This window comes from Cyphomyrmex costatus, unplaced genomic scaffold (genome assembly GCF_001594065.2).
Source record: "Cyphomyrmex costatus isolate MS0001 unplaced genomic scaffold, Ccosl1.0 scaffold5, whole genome shotgun sequence".
NCBI lineage: Eukaryota > Metazoa > Arthropoda > Insecta > Hymenoptera > Formicidae > Cyphomyrmex > Cyphomyrmex costatus.
The window spans coordinates 3,296,378-3,316,706 of NW_017279267.1; the positions used below are offsets into that span (position 1 = coordinate 3,296,378).

The 20,329-nt window shown below is 37.9% G+C and overlaps 1 protein-coding gene across 1 annotated transcript; it reads right to left on the minus strand.

Annotated features, from left to right (window-relative positions):
• Positions 1–249: 249 nt before the first annotated feature.
• Positions 250–14,515, minus strand: LOC108778340 (uncharacterized). The gene is given in 9 exon segments (XM_083287332.1): positions 250–655; positions 1,414–1,618; positions 7,606–7,707; positions 7,710–7,758; positions 7,760–7,807; positions 11,123–11,168; positions 11,171–11,225; positions 13,721–13,888; positions 14,423–14,515. Coding segments are annotated over 9 exon segments (912 nt in total). The 3' UTR covers positions 250–509.
• Between the last annotated feature and the right edge of the window lie 5,814 nt (positions 14,516–20,329).

Genomic DNA, 20,329 nt, shown 5'->3' on the forward strand with positions numbered 1-20,329 from the left:
CCTCTGATGATATTTTAACCCTCTGTTTACAATCTGGAGCTTTTTTAGTACAAGCAAAATTTCACTGTTAAATTGTTTCAAAATAAAGGAGAGCGGAGTTTGGTCTTAAAATAATCGAGAAAGCTATTTGGTAATGTGATAAAAATGCTTAAAAATAACCCTGACATTTTTATACTTTTTGAATCTCTAAAATAGTAAAAAAAAAACTTGATTATTTTCTCGCAGTTATTTATTCTCACTTACCCTCAGTTAGAAATTTATTGTTCAAATTTTGAGAGTCCATTAGATTTTATTGATAAAATAAACTTGGGCTGGACCAAAAAACTCAGATTGCAAATGGAGGATTAAATATATCTCTTTCAGCTGTATTTCTTGTGCTATCGATAACAATATTGTTAAATAAATGAATGTGATCGACGGTATTCCCGTAGATGATCCATTGTATCCTTTGTTACTATATTCTGTACATCCAGCCTCGTCGTGGCTGGCGCGCTTATATCATATCTCGTTTATAGAACTCCGGCATATTGTTGTACTATCCTGTTCCACTCCTTCGGGAAGGATCGCTGAATGTGAGAAAGGACCTTCTTGATCTGACGTGTCTCTTCGGGACTGCACTGCGGGCAGGAGCCTCTCAGAACCAGTGGCACTAAACCTGGATAAAATAACGACGTAGGATTTCAACAGAATTTTCGAGTCAGTTTTATGTAGTACGTAAGCGTATGTGCGCAAGTTTCTCTTGAGATTCATGGGTGTGTGCACAATATTATCGCAAGATATAATGATATTTGATGTTTAACATTTCCGCGAGTGTGTTTACAGTTTGATCTGGAATTTTTGATGTTAATTTTAACGTTTTATAAGGTGAGCGCGGTACGAAAAATAAAGATGGAAAAACAGAAGGTTCATTTCAAAAGTGAATTGGTATGTTTATGGTACGAGTTTGAATAGTTAGAGGTAATGCTCAATATTTAATGCTTTCGATAAAGGATTGAGACTGATACGATCTCACTGAGAGCTCAGGTTTCGCTTCCACAGACACACGAAAACGTTCGACCCCTATGTTTACTCTGCGACGACGGAAACGTGACAATTAGCGTGACGTTCTTGTTCACGTATCTCTCACAGTGGAAATTGAACTCACCGAAATTACATGGAAATTACACCGGTCGTAAACTTTGTCTTGCACGATTCCAATATGATAAATATTCTGATATTTACTCTGAAAATATCGACAATCTCCTACTCCCTGTGATCTTTTTTCTCAAAGTATTGTAAAAGTCGATCGTTTTTGGCTTGTGCCTCGGAATATATATCTGATATCAAAGAATTGGAATTTTATTCTAAGTTTAAGTCTTGTTTGGAATAATCACGAGATGCGATCTTTTCGCGATAACGAAGTCTAACTCGTACTTTTCAAACGTCGTCCGACGGGATCGCACGGTGCCTCTCCCAAGGCGCACTTAAGCTGTCTGTTCAAGTAACGTTTGTCGCTTAGGGCCATATTCAGTTGTTCGTCAGAGACCCGTGATCTGCCAGATTGCTGCCCCTCGCCGTCCGATTCAGCGGCCATCGCTGTAGCAAGCAGAGCGCATGCTGCGCAGGCCAAGACGAGGATCTGTAACATAATTATACGTATATGCAAATACGTGAGCCACAATAGTGTACCAATTATTATAATTACTGAATCTTCCCATTACTGAACGTTACTGTAAATGTTTCAAAACGTTTCTTGTTTACTAGAGGTTGGTACCACAGTTGAACGGATCCAGATTTTCTAGGGTACGATTTAGTTCCACGGCTTCATTGTCTCTCGGATTTTCACCGTGAACGCCGTAGGGTGTAAAAAAAAGGGGATTGTTGGTTTACACGTATTGCGGCGAACCGCACGGCGCAATAATGTTAAACTTATAACCCCCGACGATATATCCCAACAACAGTGCTTAACGTGATTACATCATCTGCAAGTATTATGGTAAACGGGTTCCCCGGCTTTGGAGGAACACAGAACGGAGCGTGCGCGCACAGATATATATCCTGCAATGCCCTGTATGGGGTGAAATTAGCTGCGCGGCCGTCCGACAATAAGGGCGGAAGCACGTCTGTCATGCGGTAACGAAAGCGGATAAGGTAGGGCTGGCCTGCTGCAGGCGAGGCGGTGCGCACGCCAAAGCTAACACGGCTAAACAAGCAGCAACCCACCGTCGTGCCGCTGCTATACGACGGCGGGTATGCGAGTAGTTTCAATCTCTGTTTGCTCGTTCTTCTCTCTTCTCCCTGGTCGCATCGCGTCGCGTCGCGCATCGTCGTCGTCGTCGTCGTCGGGGCTTAACCAAGGTTGTCGCTTTTAAATTACCTCCTTGTCACCGCAATGATTCTCCTTTTTTTCATAAACTCACGGCCATTCTAATTCGGGAAGTGAATTTTCTCCTCGCTCGGTATACCGCACTTGTTCCGCAACATCGTGGTTGCCGTGGTCTCTCCCTCTCTCATTAAGGGTGTTTCTTGAAAGATTCAACGGGCGCTAACGAGTGTCCACTAATTTCGTAGATATTTGTGTTATCGCGCAGCACGATACTATTATTTTACTCGGATTAAGGAGGATTTTCTGGGCTTGCGACCGCGCAAATACCATGGCTGGAAACTACTTAAATACTTCACATGGTACCACGTATTTATTCGATTGAAACTATATACTGGATATGAAGTCGACGTTGAATATTGGATACCACTTATGACATTTTCAAAACATCAAATATGTACACTACATGATGGGCATTTGAAAAGTGAATGCCTGCTTCGAACTGTACGTATATATAGGTATGGTCGAAAGTACCGACAACCGCCGCTCAATGTGATGGTCCTGCCGCTGGTGATAGTTTTTATACCTCAAAATGGGATATGGGTCAATTGGCTCTTTTGGATTTGTGCTGCAATCGAAAAAGTGTACGCGCGTGTGTCTGTGTTGTCACGTTGCTTCGCGTAGTCGTTAATAGAACGAGTTTATGGAGACGCGTTTGATTATCCGACACGATAGTTCGAGCGTAGGAACGTATTTCTAGATTATTACGAGCCCGTAATATACCTGAACCCGTAGGCAATCGAATTCCTTCGCGCGCTGTTTATTGGATTCCTTTGACATCCTTTGTGCTACGTATTCGCGCTGATCGAGGTCCTCTTTTGCATATCTCCTCGTAAGTAAACCCGTTTGGAAGCCCGAGCTATTCGCGCCGCTATCGAAAATGTATGATTCACTGACTACAGAGTTTTGTTTTAGTCTTTATTTTCGTTCTCTTGCTACGCGCAGCGTTATAATTTGAATTTTTAATCCCCGCTGCCCTTTCACTGCTTTCTCCGGCCTGGATTTCGAGTAACCTCGGGCTTTACGATCGCCCGATTTTCTTTCTTGCTTGTGCGGCTTTTTTCGTACACGTGTAGCTGGGTTTACGGTGGATTTTTTACGTTTTTTTTTTTGTTGTATCACTAAGTATTCTGAATAGTATACGCGAGACGATTGAATACCAAATTCCTTCCTGTCGATTGCGATAGCCTTCTCTATGACGAATCGATCATTTCAATAAGAACACGGAAAGAACGATTTTTCTGAAATATTTAAAAAAGTTTAGCTGTAATAGAAAATTCTAAGAATAATTTTGTTGGACCATTAAATAATTACGTAGGAAACAATTACTTAAACAATTTTACAAAAAATTGTGATATTCTAGCAATTAGCTTGAAAGCCATATACATAATTATTTTGATACTTTAATAGAATTGTTTTTAGATTTGCATTTAATTAAATTTTGAGATATTTTAGCAAAACCGTTCTCTTCGTGATCACAATTTCTTCTTTAATGAGATTCTTCAATTGTTCAATTGATAATTTAAACAGAATAACTGATGAACAAAATAATTGATCACTGAGTCAACAATAAAACTTGACGTTTATTAAAAATGTTGCATGTCTAACAACACCAAATCTTACGATCCAAATGCGGGTTAATCACGGCGTAATTAGGTTTCGCATTTCAGGTCACACTTAGTACACCCGCCTTCGTCCGTCTGATTTCCCGGCGGAATCTCGAATTTCGACTTTTGTGGCAGAATCCTAATAATCGCGACGGCTCCGTAAATCACAGCCCGAGCCACGTACATATATATATAACGTAGGAGTGATTTGTGGATTTGAGGTGGGGGCGTACTCGCGCAAAACCGCTTACTTCCGCAAACCGGTGTGGATTATAAGAATTATTGCCCGTTCTGAATGGCAAATTGGAGTCGATATATAGATTTTATCGCCGGCACGTCGCGTTAATATCGGTCCTCCTCGCGCGTTATAATGCGTCGGAATGTTTAGTCCAATGAGTGTCGTACACTACATCTATCTATCCCTCTCTCTCTCCATCCGTTGTACATACGGCGATTCGCATACGGGCCGTTAATTACGGTCGTATTGAATGTAACGGCTGATAATGCGCCGTAAGCATACGACGCGACGCGTCGCGAAACCGCACTGTTGGTATAGTATTAATTACGTTTATTGCCGGTGCCCGTATACTGCAATAATTACGCGCAGTTATCGACACGGCACTTTCACCTCGCTTCGATTACGATGATTTACTCGACGCGTCGCGTCGTCACGTCTACGCGCGTTACTACGGCAATTCGCGGTTATAAATTAATAATCCGCATTCACCGCGCGAATGGAGAGTACTCTCATCGGTGAATGGTAACTAGAGATATATCAGCGGAAGCAGTCCTGCAAGCTGTAAGTTATACGACCGATATCAGCGTCGCCGTTCGATAAATAATAATTTAGCGACGTCCCCCGCCCCCCTCCTTCCCGTCTATGGTATATTGGTGCGGCATTATTTGCGGCCTCGTTAATTTACGGTTATCAAACTAATTTACAGTTGCTTGGCGGTAATCGAGATATACTAGCGAGATTGTCGCCGGGGGTAAGCGCGTCCTCTTTCTCTCGTTTTGATATCGGTAAATAATATTACTAATATAAATAGCACACAGCTTGCCCTCTTTCGAATACAATATTCATGCGGAGCAGTGGAGAACAAAATATATAATAGTAGATTGTAGATTAATCATTGTCGAGCGAAACCGTACTCGAACGAAATTTTAGTGTATATATATTATATTAAGTAATATATGTTTATATCAAGATCTTCTAAAATCGTAGGTTTTAAGGAGATGATTAACGGACACATATATTTATCTAGTTCATAAATTTACTTGTGATGCAGATGTATTTTTTTTAAACTCTAATTTGCAAATTAGAATAAATTGTGAAAAAATACGTTAAATAATAACGTTATGTAAATTTGATAGTAATTTACTTTCTACTAATCCTTTAATATGACATAATTTTACGGATTCATATAAAATGCAGGAATTAAAACTAACGCAATTATTGCTATTTCGTTTATTATATTTTATTAAACTTGAAAATAATATTATAGTCTCGAAATTTATTCGTCGTTCAAATGCGTCTTTGAAGTGGTTGCATTGAAGATTGCAAAATCGTTGAACAATCTTCTCTGCGATTGTCATTCAGGTCGGGCAACGGTTTCGACACCTTTTGCATAAGTATACGATTGCGATACGTATGAATTATAATGTTATCGCATTGCCGATAAGCTGTTGCCAATCGCGTCGCACATACAGCTATCGTGCTACGTGCAGAAATTCGATAATTCGATTTTATTACACAGGATTCACTGTTTCTTCTTCACAAGATTCGATCCTAACCCCTTATTGCAAGCGTGTACATGTCGATTCTTAATGTGATTCGATAAACATATTTTATCTCAATTTGATCAATTTTTTTTGTATGAAGTCCATCATATAGTTATAATATGTATATCTACATCATTTTTACCATAATTATGCAGTTTGGATGAAGATTGTTTGTAATTTTTGTATTATTTAACTGAAGAATGTTTATATTTATTGTACTTTTTTATTTATATTTAAATTTTACTTTTATACATTGAAAATGACCCGATCGGAGTCGAAACGTCTGGAAATTTTATATGTATATAATTTGTTTTTTTAAATTATACGTACGTTAAACATATTTGGCTCTGTGCCCTTTTTCTTATTTGTATTGTTATAATATGTGTTTTATGATTTTTTACCCGTGTATATAACGAAATATGTCGACTATTTAGTTTTTTCGTTGTATCTTTTTCAATCTTTATCACAGCTACAAAATTTGATGTATAAAACGAGACAATAATTAACTTAAACAATTTATATAATTATTGACACCAAATTTCAGATTGAGAGACACAAGAATGTTGATCTAATTTCGATAAAGGTTGTAATTACTTCAGCAAATCGATAAATCGAAAAATACATAATGATGTCTCTGTTTCATTAATTACAAAAAGACTTTAACAGGATATTCCTCTTTTTGTCTTTGTTATTTATATATTTTCGCATTATCGACGCGGTATATATATAACATACGAACAATCGCTATACGCTTTGTAAACCAAAGCAATTTTACAGCGCGTTACAGTATTTTCCCGCGCAAGATGCAATTACTTTGCATCGTACGATCGTTTAACTGTACAAAGGCACATAACAATGGAACATTATTGGTTTAATCTAATGGCGCATTAATCCGAGCCTTTGCATACATGTCTAGCAAACATTATTTCACTCCAAACTCGGCAATGTAGTGTATAAAATCTTTATCGACTTCCAATATTTGCTTCGTCTAAATAGAATATCTATGCATGAACAACAAGGACGATCAAAAATTATTCTGCTCTTTAATTCGGAAAAAGCAAGAATCATGAAAATACACGTATTTTCATTAGTTTAATTAAACAAATTATTATTATTATTAATATTACGCGATTTATGTTACCTCATTATTTACTTAATGTCTATTTCTCGTCATTATCGTATTATTTTTCATATAATATTTATAAATTTTAATTATAATATGTGTTTTTTGTAATTTATAAAGATTGCCTTTTTCATATAAATATATCAAAGTTGATAATTCTGAACTTGATCTTTTTTTTTAATATATAGATATTCTTTGCGGAAGCCGCGCAGTTTCCGCGACGCTCCAAGCAAATATACAATTATGCAAAGCGGTGCATTTTTTGACGCGAATTTATTCGTCTCCAAGTAGCCGTTCGTTGCGGTGTAAAACGCATTACAATAAAAATAAATCGTGCAGAAGCGGCGGTAGACCCTCCTCTATCCTCAAATACTCCTGTCGTAAATGTACGACACCGAGCGAGAGTCCACGAGGAGGATCCTAAGTAGCTCGTACCGTATCCAGAACATCCGATGAATAAGCTTCTTGGGACGGTATCGCGCGGGGGATTCTCGGTGGCGAGAATTTTCCTTGCATACCGAAACAACCGTTTCGCTCAGCTTCGCGTGCGCGAGGGCGAGTTGCTCTCTCTCTCTCTCTGGAGGGTGGTCTCCCCCAAAACTTTAAATCACCGGCCGTGTGTATATATACATATATATATATATATGTGTGTGTGCGTGTATATACAATAGGGTGTGCGTACCGCGCGCGCGAGAAAGTGCATCAACCTGTTGCACACGTTCGTCACTCACCTTGATTGCCGGAGCCATGCCGAAAGCCGGGGGTCGGTCGGTGTTCAAGATCGTGTCGTTTGATCTTAGACGGGATGAAAGAGTGAGATGGTATCGATTGCGGGGCGATGGTACAGGTGATGGGTGTACGTGCGTCTTTCTCGTGTGCTCTTTCTGCGGTCGACTCGGCCACAGTCCTCTCACCGTGAAATCGCGCAACGCACTGGACCCAAGAGAACCACGTATTCGGGCCTTTCCTCCCCTTCCTCCCGATAAACACTAAAGTGCTCGTAGCGTACGACACGTGATATATACCGGAGAATTCCGGAGTATTCCGGAGAAGTGCCTCTCCAGGTACCCAACGCCATTGGAAGGGGAAAGGTGCGTGACGTACGTGAGCGAGAGGCCACGTTTTTTTCCTTCTTTGATGAATACACGCACGGCGGATATACGACCGGATGCTGCTATTTTACGCGACTTTCGTCAGACCGTTGCTTTTTTCGCGGAAGAAAGGAACTGAGCTATTATAAATATTTTCGCGAGCTCTCTCGGATAATGTACAGAAAAAAGAAAAAAAAACTAAAGAAAATCTCACAGAGATATGAAATTTATAGAGTTTTTATTATTCCGAAATTAAAATTCACTGAAAATAATTAGAAAATTAGACGAAATAATGTAAATAAACTAATGGATAAATTAGAAAGTTGCCAGTATCAATTAAAGGATCAAAGTTCAACACGGTTGCCTTGCGAACCTCCTCTAACTTTAATATGATGGATAATCGCTGAAAAATTTATGTTTCCGGCATAATTGGTACACGAATGTCATTTTACCATGCGCATATTGCAAGCTTTCAAGTTCTCCCTCGCGATCGTGTCGACATTCGCGAGGCGGAACGGATTCGCCTCGTCAGTCGCGTTTGTCGGAAAAGTCGAGGTGAGTATCGTTAGGCAATCCGCCTGGTCGATTTCACTCATTGAAGATCGCGTTATCATTGACGACTATTTTCATTTCGTCTCCTCGGCGGAAATGGATTTTTTATATTACGTCATACGTGGAAGAATTCTTTAATGCGAATTTATTGAACTCTTTCTTAAAACACTTTAAAACAGCGATTTGACTACACAGATTAAATATTTCTTTACGGATAAAGCACTGACGGCGATTAATACGATCCTTTAGCTTACTTTTAGCTTAGCTTAAAATATAAAACTCTTTTAAAAATGTCTCGTAGCTTTGTTTTATTTATTATTGTCTTAATTTTATAATTTATCTAAAAAATGTCTGAATTTATTATTTTGATATTTATTTTGCAAATACAATGGCATATATATATATATATATATAATTAGAAATAGAAATGACTGATAAGAATAATTCGATTTATTATTAACGATATAAAAATATATATATATAATATAAAAGAATATATATACTTATAAATAAAGTAAGAGAAAGAATCCTATTTCTAGTCGAAGCAAATCTTGCTTTTAATATTCATATGCAATAAATTTTTGCAAATGAATATGAAGTTACAAGTTAGCTCTCACACACAGTGCGTAGCTAACAATGTATCATAATAAAAATGTCGCTGCGTGTGATTTTCAATATATGAGTTTTCTGATTTATCGTTTCATATTTTTGATTTCTATATTTTAGTCGGTATATTTTTAGGCTCTTCCTATTGTTTCTAGTTTTGAAAAGGTACTTTCTCTTCCCTTCTTCCTTTCTCTCTGCCCCTCTTTTTCTCTATATGAACCTACTTGTTGGATGACACTGCATAATGATAACAAGCAGAGTTGCCTGGTGAATATTCCCATATTCCACCAACAGAATTAATCATCGCCACATGAAGTAAAATATATTCGCCAGCATGTAAAAATACGCATTTATCTCGTTGTACGCTCAGGCGCAGGTTTCAGCTTTTTACGCCGACTCTCCACCGCTTAATGTGGCATTTGCATCGCAAATTTCACCGCTATTTCCTTCGCCGGATACATCCGATCCGCAAAGTTGCATCGTTATAAAAGCAATCCCGATAAAATCACCGACCTGTCTCTCCTGCGAATAACGAGCTAACGAGCGTATTTTTCGGCGCACCGTCCGCCGTCTCGGCTTACCGGCATCGCTCTCTCGCTCTGTCCCGTTGACCTCTTTCTTTCTTTTTTTTTTATATGTTTCATTGCAACGTCACAACCTGGAAGCATGGGAAAGAGCTCCCGATAAAATCGACGAGTTTAATGGAGGTGATCGGTGCGCAATCGCGACGATTCACCGCGTTGCTCACGTTCGTATATTCGATGCAGTTCGCGATGATAACGGGTTTCGAAAGCGGGTTTTGATAAAAAAAAAAAAAAAAAGACGAAGAAGAAGGCGCGAAAAGAGAAGCATGAAAAATACAGTTGTGACGGTGAGAGAGCAGATGCGCCAATGGGATGCTCGCCAGCTTCTACGTTGACGGGATGGACCATCGACGGAGAAAAATCGTGCCTTGCATCGATGAAGGTTACATCAAGTGGAATTCGGCTATGCACTCTCGAGCCGAAAAATCTTTCGTGCCATTTTATTGTTGGCAAAATTACTTTTACAACAATATCTAAAAAAAAATGAACATACGCAGAAGTTGGATGAAATGTAATTAGCTCAATGATTATCGAGTAATAAAATTAGCCGTAATTACGAACCAATATTTGTAATTAATGTGCGCATTCATGATTGATGAGCAATGAAAATAAAGAAGGCAAGATTAATCATAGATTATGATTAAATTATCAGTCACTAATTAAAAAGTGAATATTTTGGATGATGAATAATTCAACAAATTAACGGAGGAAAAGGATTTTAAAAAATACCGGAGTTTTCATGAAGTTCTTATCTATTAATAAGATGCAAACGAAAATCTTCAAGTTAACAGTAAGAAACATTTAGAGATATCTTACTTGAATGAGAGATAAAAATTCTTACGTAAAACTTGGACATTTGTCGTTATTTGCTTCAACTTTTTAATTTCCCGTATTAAATATTTTAACATCCAAATTTGTTAAAATTTTACTAACACGTGAAAGTTAAATAAAGAGTGAATTTTATTTTGCATTTATTTGCATTTTCCAAAACTTCGCAAAAAATATACTGGCAAGTAAAGCAAATAATTTAAATAATTTAAATGCTACGCTATTTTTTCATTAGAATTTCTCAGGTTGAAAAAAAGAATATGATGTTAATTCGTTGATGGCAAATTCTCCGTGTATTAACTCAAAGTTTTTCGGCGTTTTGCTAGCGGCATTTTAGAGAGAGAAAAAGAAGGGGGGGGGGGGGAGGAAGGATCCTGTCGATCGCGTTGATTTGTTCGTTAGTTTCCGTAGAGAGATTTAATTTCCCGGGAACAACGAAAAGTGTATTTTTGTTCCGGAGATTTTCGCACCGGCGGCGGCATCCAAAAGAGGGTGAATTCCGACAAAGTCGACGTGTCAGTGCGACTGCCCACCCCCTCTCATGCTTCGATTTTTTTTCCGTGCTACCTCTCCGTCATCGACTCTGCCTTCCTTTTTCCTTTTTCGTCACCCCGACTAGGTTGTCGGGGGGCTGTTTGAATGGGCGATCGTTTCGAGGCGATCCGATTGTTCCAACGGAACGAGTTTACCCTGAAAAAAAAGTGAGCTCGATGGGGAAAGAGGAGATCGATTGCTTATTGTGCTGTTAGTCACGTCGTGTGACTCTTCTGCAGAGGGGATGGGAGGAAGAGGCGGCTTGATTCACCTCGCGTTGAGTTTATTTAACATTTGCAGCCGCTTAACAGGCCAATTGGTTTTATATATATATCCGCCCCTTTAGCGACGCGTCCCATGCATACTGACGAAACGCGCCAGCTCGTGGAGTGCGTGACAATTATCATTGTTATTTAATTTAATAATAATTTAGCACAGCTTTATATATTGTGCATTTCTACTTTATATTGAAAATTATTATATAATTATTTAAATTTAATTAACTTTAATTATGTAACTTCTGCAAATACTAGCCCGAACATTTAGGTATTTCTTATATCAATTTAATAGATCGATTTCGTTGATTTAATTGTATTTGCAAGTCCTCTTGATCGATTGGCGTAACAATAACGTAATCAGGTAACAGGTATCGCGACGTAATAATAATGTAATCAGGTAACAGGCATTGCGATGTATTTATTAGAAAAATTGTATTTCCTAGTGCGGGACAGTGGCGTACAGTCCTGAGAGAAAATTACGAAAGCTGCGCCGATGATTAAGTCAACTTTAACGGGAATGTGCCGGACGTAAATTTGAGATATCGCGCGAATGTGGTCGTGTTAATTTCTTTTTTTTTTTTTATCGTCGTTATTTACCAAGCTATCGGAAAATTCAACGGTTTTATCTTTTCCCCGGGTTCGCGCAAATGGTTTTTCCGTTTCTACATGGCGCATGTAACAGCCATAACACGCGTGAATAGTTGTGTATAGTAAATTGCATAAATAAACGGCGTTTCGCGTTTCAATTCGCAGTGAAACGAATGCCTTGTTGTATGTAGCACCATTTATATATGTACGTGCACACCCCGGCAATCGGTCCTGCGCTGTAAATCCTTGACTGCCAAGCGAACTTACCGTGAGGTGGATCAACGGACGGTTAAACCGGTAGATTAGGGACGGGAAAAGGATGATGCTTGTTTTAACCCTTCTACGAGGGTTAATCTTCTCCCGGAGAATTCGTATAACCAGTCCGTAGCTTAACAAGGGGATTTCCCTCTGAGAATATAAATTTAGATAAACAAGTTTTAATCGCATTTTGTTGCTGGAAATTTCACCGCCGCAACGTTAACTGCAATTTAATTATGTTAATTTTAAACGAATTTAGTGTGTACCATCATTATTCGCGCTCGCGCGCGTACGGAATCGGCGAAAAAAATTGCGTGCTTAAATGTACGAGATTACACGCCGCGCTGTTACCAGTAACGGCGTCGAGTTACGCGAAATTAATCGTTTAACATTAAATTTATCGACAGAACCGTCCCGCTTTTGAGCTGCGCTTGATATTGGCTGGATTAAATAAACCGTCCGTGTTATTTAAATATTTATTCGGGGGAAATTACTCGCGTTGGCTTAATAAATTCGACTATGATTTCCCCACAGACTCGATCTCGGCAAGTTTCGAGGCGTTGAATTAGAAAAAGAGTAGATAAGAGATCTCTTCCTGCAGATTTTATTTTTACTTCATTTCATTTAAAACGTAATCCGATCGAGCTTCTTATCCCAAAAATCCACCGAGTACTCTATCTCGATGAAAGCTACATACTCTGTCTGATGGCAGTGATTTTTTAAATATTTTCACGTAATTATAAATACGTACCGTGTACGTACGTTTTTTGTGCAGACGATTTTTTGGTACTTTTGTACTCTCATTTTTCACATATATGAAGATTAGTCTCAAAAACATTTTGCATTTAAAAACATTAATGTTTTTAAAAATTCCAATTTTTACCATCTCTTTAAAATTTAATTTATATAATTTTTGAATAAAATGAAAATTTACAGTTTGAAGAATTAAATATAGCAACGTGTCATGTAACGACATTCGCAAATAAATATTCCAGAAAAGTTTATTCTGTTTTACAGGCGCAATAGATATTTCTTCACAATTTAAAATTTGCATCGCGAGGAGAAACAGCTTCAGCTGAAGGACATCTCACGCAGATTTGCCGCAGCCGCATTGTTCGCGTCTAGAAAGTTGTCCGTCGACTGAGGCGGGAGACCGACTGATTTAAGCATAAAGTGAAGTTTTAAACTGCTACTTGTTACTCGCGTGTAACAAAACACGGGGAAAGGTATGTACGTTAGAATGAACGTAGTGATTTGACGTTTTCACTGACATTTGCAAGATACTCGATCGACTGTCACAACGACGACAACGACGCGATGGCGAGTTAATCATCTGTCGATGTGAATGGCAACGTCGATGAGGAGCGAACGAGCGGATTGAACGCAATTTTGTCATTATAGGATGTCCGCTCGAGATAATGTCGCGGTGAGCGACAGAGAGTGAGGGAGAAAGAGAGAGAGCTCCACCTAGTTTCCATCGAACGGAGCTGCGCATGTTTAATGATGAGTTAATTTTTCGTTGCGGACACAAACAACGGGCGAACAACGGGGCGTAATTAACAGTTCGCAGATAGGGCTGCAGATACCACTGATGAGGAACACGTGCGCGCGGTCGCTCAGGGTTGATTCCATGTTTTCACCCGCGTCTCGTCGACCGTACGTAATACGCTGTGAATGAGTCGCCTGATTACGGGCCTGCGAAAAAGAAATCCCAAGGTGAAAGTTCATAGGAACGCGTTACGGTTCTCTCCGCGTCGCGTCTTGTGCGACACGCCGCTCGCTTACAAGAGAAAGTGGGAAAAGTCGGCTCGACCCGTCGTCGCGTCGTCGTCGCCGTCGTCGTCGTCGTCGTCGTCGTTGCTGAATAGACACCAACGGGCGTGCGTTTCCCGGAAATATCTTGTACGGAACGTCGAACTCGGATAATAAAATCTCAGTAGATAAAAATCAATTGAGATATTTCATTCTTTTTTATGTGCTCTTTAATATTATTTTATTGTACAAATATAAGAGCTATTATTTTATTGTCCAAATATAATAGAAGAGAGTATCCTTTCCAATAAAGAGCTGATCTGAATAATCCGATAAAAAATATTTCTCAATTCGCAAAATTGATTTCTCTCTCCAGTTACATATCGAGGCAACGTTTACATGAGTTTCGAATGCACATAGTCGTGGGTCTCAGGAGGGCAGAGGCAAGATTGTGCGCTCGCGGCGTAAAAGTTGAACGAAAGTTGGCGTATAGCCACGTTCTCGATATGTTGCGCGTTCTGCGCGTAATGGCACGGCCTCCGGTTTTTCTCCGGAGTTTGCCGGTGACATTATTGATTGAAAACTGGACGGCTGTGTTTCGGCGCGCGGGCGGATTAACCAGCGGTACGTGTGGAGTGGACCACCACGGGAAATTGACACGGTTCGCAGTAAACATCGCCGTGTAATTATCGCCGTCAATCGCCGAGTTCGGAAGGCAAATCGAGTGGCAGCATCGGCGGTTCTCGTGCGAGCTGTGGTGATTCCCGCGATAAACACGTGCAATTTCTTCGGTAAATAGCAGTCAACGTTGAATAACGCTTGACAACGCTACCCACAATGAAAGAGAAAGAGAAAACGTTCTTATCCATTCCAATGATATATATAGTATACATAAAACGAGCATTCTGTTCGTAACTTGAAGCCGGAAGATGACAGTTTAACAGGGTCCGTGTAGTTCTATTGCGTCTCTTTTTATCTTCAGAGAAAGCAGAGATAATATGAAACCTCTGCGATCACTTAGGATGGTATTCATAGTCCGTTCTTATATTTCAAGACTGTCTTAAGTAATGTCTCTTAAAATGCTAATCGGCCTTCTAATTGATTCATGACATCTTAAGATTATACTTAAAACAGTTTTTAATATAAGAACTATATATGAATACCAGCTGGATTATGTCCCACCTTTTGATAAACTTCAGCTCACTTAACTCTCTTACTCTTTTACTCATTTGTTTATCTATTAGTTAAAATATCACATGTTTATCCGGACATAACTCTTGCAATGCTTGATTTGTGTATACATATAAGTATGTATCGTTGATTCCATTCAACAGAAACATCCCGAATATATCATACACGGATATCTTACAGATGCAGACGTTGCGATATATCTTTTGGCTATCTTCGTAATATAATTTGGACATTTCTGCTGTATGGGACATAAATCATACATTACGTAAATCGTGTCGTGTAACAAGTCGTTGTATTCTCTCGAGTTGGTGGATCCGGATTGTTGAAATTTATGAAACGGCACGGACCGAAGTTTAACTTTTTCGCCGGATGCAAAGAAGCATATTCCCGTTCGAGCATATTTGCAGTCGAAACGCGAATTTCACCACGGTCAATATTATTGTGTAATAATTCGTATTGTGCGAATATTGAGGATTCGGTCAATACACGAAAACAATAAAAGTAAGTTCGGCCTTTATTGAAGTTTTGTCGATATGATAGCTACGTGCACCGGAAAACATTGTGCAACATCATGCCAATGCAAGTTTACTTTAGTATAGTTATTGGAAATGTAATTGTTTATAGATATCGTGGAACGCGATAGTAAATTTTTAATTCATGTATAAGCATTTGTTCTTTTTTTATAATTCGGTAATACGGTATTAAGATAGTTTGCATTCTTTTAACACTTGTGATAATCTCTTTCAATAAATTATCAATCATATTGTTCTTTTCTTTCTTTTCTCATGTAACTGTGACATACAAATTGTACGATCGTAGCTGTATATATCATTTAACGTGTTGCTTCGATATTCAAAGCGTTTATCGAAGACAACTCCGAACAATTGGAACCCAACTTGAGTTTCCTTCCTAATACGTTTCTATTCTATCGACGCCGATATATTTCTTCGATAATAACGCTCGTTCGAAAAGAGTAGAATTAATCGTCCTATTATCGGGTTCTGAAAACGGAAAAGATAGGAATCACAAAGAAATGGGCTGCCTCGTTGATATCAATTGAATGGCATTCGAACAGCGAAAACTGCAACGGACTTTCTTGAATCTCTTCAATGGCGCTACATTTTCTCGCGAGGCGTATTAACGATCCGCCGAGCGTAAAGTGACTCGGGATACGTTCCACACCGCTGTAGAAGAATTGCTCGAGTTAAATTCTTTATAAGGGACACCGGGGAATGCTGAAGCATCCTTGAGCAATGGGTCAAGGATCGTTTCTCGACGACCTGGTCGGCAATGCAATCGGCGTATCCGCTCGAATGCAATAGAAAAATGTGTTCCAGCGGTAATAAACCGGCGTGATTGCACGCATGTGTATGTACACGCGTGTAAAGGGGACGGATATAAACATTTAAGAACATGGGCAATATGGGAATATGCAGAGACACATTCGGATTCTCATCTGGGTGCTCCTTGAATATCACGAAGTACATGGCATGATACTCGCAGAGCATCCAGGTGGGAATTCGAAAATGTCTCAGGAGAGTTTAGGAAATTCAAACCTCCCCGAATTTTTTTATTTATAATTCTTTAATTTGGTAAATTTAACGAATTATCCATACCTTATTTGTCATTTTTCCTTTACTTTTTATTTAACCTTAGTTTAGTATTACATTTTAATATTTTTTAATAATATTTAGCAATATTTCTTGCACAGGAGGTCTGTTTATATTGTTTTCTAAATTTTTTCGATTTCTTTTTCTAGGAAAGTGATTGTATTTCGTATATATGATAATAACAATAGCAGTATTAAAAACTATACATTTTGTTTTTAATAACTATATTTCGCCTATATCCTCTTTCTTCAAGAACAAGAAAATAAAAGTTATGATTTATAAAACCTAATATTTTTTCTATTCAAAATTTGGGACTGAGGAAACATTCTAAAAGCTCTAAAATATAAAAAAAAATTAATTCATTAATATTAATAAATTTATTAATAAATTAATTATTTATTTTTAATTAATTAAATAAATTATTTTATTAACTTATTAACGTAAAAAAATTGTACTTATGTTACAACAGAATTTATAACACTCCGAAAACAATCCTGAATACGCCTATGTGTGAATTGTTTGAAAACATTAAAATATTGCGTAAAGAGTATTTTATTTCAATGTATTTTCGGAAAATGCGATAAAATTTTAATAATGTAATTTCGATAGTGTTTTTTTACAAAGAATTCTTTTTTTGTGTAGAGTAAATTTTTTAACGATTATTTTTTATTTTAAAATATCTATCTGAAATTTCAACAAAAGAGTTCGGAGAGAAAAAATAACAGAAAATTGATATCTATCTGAAATTTCAACAAAAGAGTTCGGAGAGAAAAAATAACAGAAAATTGATAAGCAATTGAAGCTGTGTAGTATTGAGGTTTAAGACATAAGTAGTATTTGATAGTTAAACTTTGAATTTTTAATCGTCAAAGGAAAATGTTCAGAAAGAAAGAAGGAACGAGTCTATAAATTATTTATGATCATATATAGACATTTCAGTTTTATGGCATGATTCTTTAATGATATTTTCTTTGAGCGATCTGAAGTCGACTGATAAAGAGACATCGAAAATTCGTCGATCGTCCAAATTACAAATGAACGCCTCCGGAAGAAGTTATCAGGATACGTATGTACAGGTGAGCCGCTTTCTTTTGAAGTCTGAGTCTTTGTGTGATTTGCGCAAATCGTTCGTTTCTTATTCAGGACACGTGTGCACCACGCGACAGATTGATTGGCGCGTCGTTTTTGTTTGGGCGATGTCGCTATTTGCAGAATCCGTTGGTGTAGATGGACGATTGCCACAACGAGCAGAGTCCATCGATTGCACCCTCTGCTCTTATTAGGCCCGATTCAATTGTGATTCTTTTCCGACTCTTTTCTTTTTTTAGGACACAGTATTGATACTGTTAAACAAATGGAATAGCAGTTTCGGCGCTTTTTATTAGAGGAAATACGTTTTGTTCTGAGTGGCAGCTTATTGCTTTCAACGAGTTATACGCATTGAAAGCTTTTTTTAAACACGTATAAATCTCTTTTTTTTAAATTTTTTTTATTGATTGAAAAGAATTCTTCATAAAAAGATGCGATAGTGAAGAGTCTTAACATTATTATCAAATTATCTGTGAAGAAGATTCTGCAGTTTATTTTTATATAAAAATAAACCGTTTTTCACAAAGTCCAATGAATTTTCATGAGTTACCCTCTTTTATTCGATGTTTTTACTTAATGCGGATGTTTTTTTTAAAGGAGGTCATATCTACGTAGAAATAAATGCAAGAAACGTTTCTAGAATCCAAAGTATATTCCGTATGCTAAATCGAGATTTAAATGATCTATTTTTTCGCATATTGTTTTAATAAAAAGCCTGAGCAAATTTCCAGTTTTTACTCTTTATTAACGTTTCTTCAATATCAAATATTAATAATGAAATGTAATAATCGTACGCTTACGGATTAACGGAACACGAGACATCGTTCGATAATTGCGCAACAAGAAATACAAAGAAATATCTCCTAAGAGGCCAATAACCGTATGATTTACCCCACTTAGTGGACTCCTTCGGAGAAATTTATTAAATCCTTCCCTCGTCCTCACGTCTTTTGTCATACTCTCGTCCTCGTACCCCGTTGAGATTCCCTCAGGACACACCATCCCAGGTTTCTTCTCCTCCGGGGATTGGCCCAGTTTTTCCGCTTCGTTCACGACGCTCCCGATTTGTACCACTTTTACCCGGACGAAAACGGCGATTCTGGGATATATACTCTATATCCTTCGATAAAAATAAATCGCGAGTGCCCAGGCAGTTAATGAGATCGATAGAGCCGTTAACGTGAGCGGATAACGAGAGGGAGGAGGTGACGGCATCCCCGCTTTTTCATATTATATATTGGCTCCGGGAAAATGGCCGGTCGTATTAATTTCGTCTGTCCATTTGGGCAACAGATGGACAGCTGGTCTATATCAGGGATTTCTCTTTCGCCGTGTGAAATAATGCGTCGTGAACGTTACCTCATGCGTATAGACACGCAAAAGACAACTTCACTCAAATAGCGCAAATTTTGTGAGATGTAAGAAAAACAGTTGTAAAATTATTACTAATTTTGCTACGTAATATTTCGTATTACTTTAATTGTGTTACATTTTTTATTCTATGATATTTGTGTTACTAACATATTTATCTTTTGTTAAATTAACATAAAAATTTGAGTGGATCGTTTGGGATTGTTTGCGAAATATGTTAAATTTAACACAAATTTTCCAATTATATAATTTATGTTAAATAAAAGTCATTCATTATTTTTATGAAACTTATTATAAAATGATAGTATAAAAAGAGGGGAATGAATATACTTAATAAGAATACAATTCAAACTTACAGACTTTCTGTAATAAAAAAGATTGAATTGTTTGACGTTTTCAATAAAAAATTTATAATTGAAGAGACCTGCCATCAACTTCGGAAGATTAATGTAAGAATGAGGGCACAAAGACTTTTTTCTGAAATCGTCGATGAAACTTTATATTCCAAAAGTAATTTCATACATATAGACATATAATTATATAAGAAATAGCAAAGTAGCGCAAATTTTGCGAGATGTAAGAACAAAGTTGTAAGATTCTTACTAACTTTGTTGTGTTATTCAATTTTCTTGTAGTATCTAATTCAATGTAGGAATAAGGACACAAAGATTCTTTCTTAAAATCACCGATTAAACTGTATCTCCTTCAAAAATAATAGTATCTCGTCTGGTATCGGCTCTCACTTACTTCCACTTTTTCACGTACAACATTGTGTATACATATCATTCCCTTCAAAGACAATCGTTTCGGCTGACTTGAAGCGTGTCCCGTAATTGCGGCAAGCTTGTGTCAGTTAAAATAAAAGAACGAGCAAGTAAGACGGCGATGACTTCCGATTCCGGGAACCATACGTACGTTGTGTACCCAGACAGGTAGGCAGTTAGCTCAAATATTCAAGATAGACACTCGCGAAAGCTGTTTTCCTGGCTGTTAAGCCGGGTTAATTCACTGATGTAACTGAAATAATTAAAGCGATGCATGCGAGCACTCTATGCCGTGCCGGAGCTTTAAGCTCGGACGTGGTTATAGCAGTCCGCGTCGTGCAAAGTGTTATGGCGTGAAT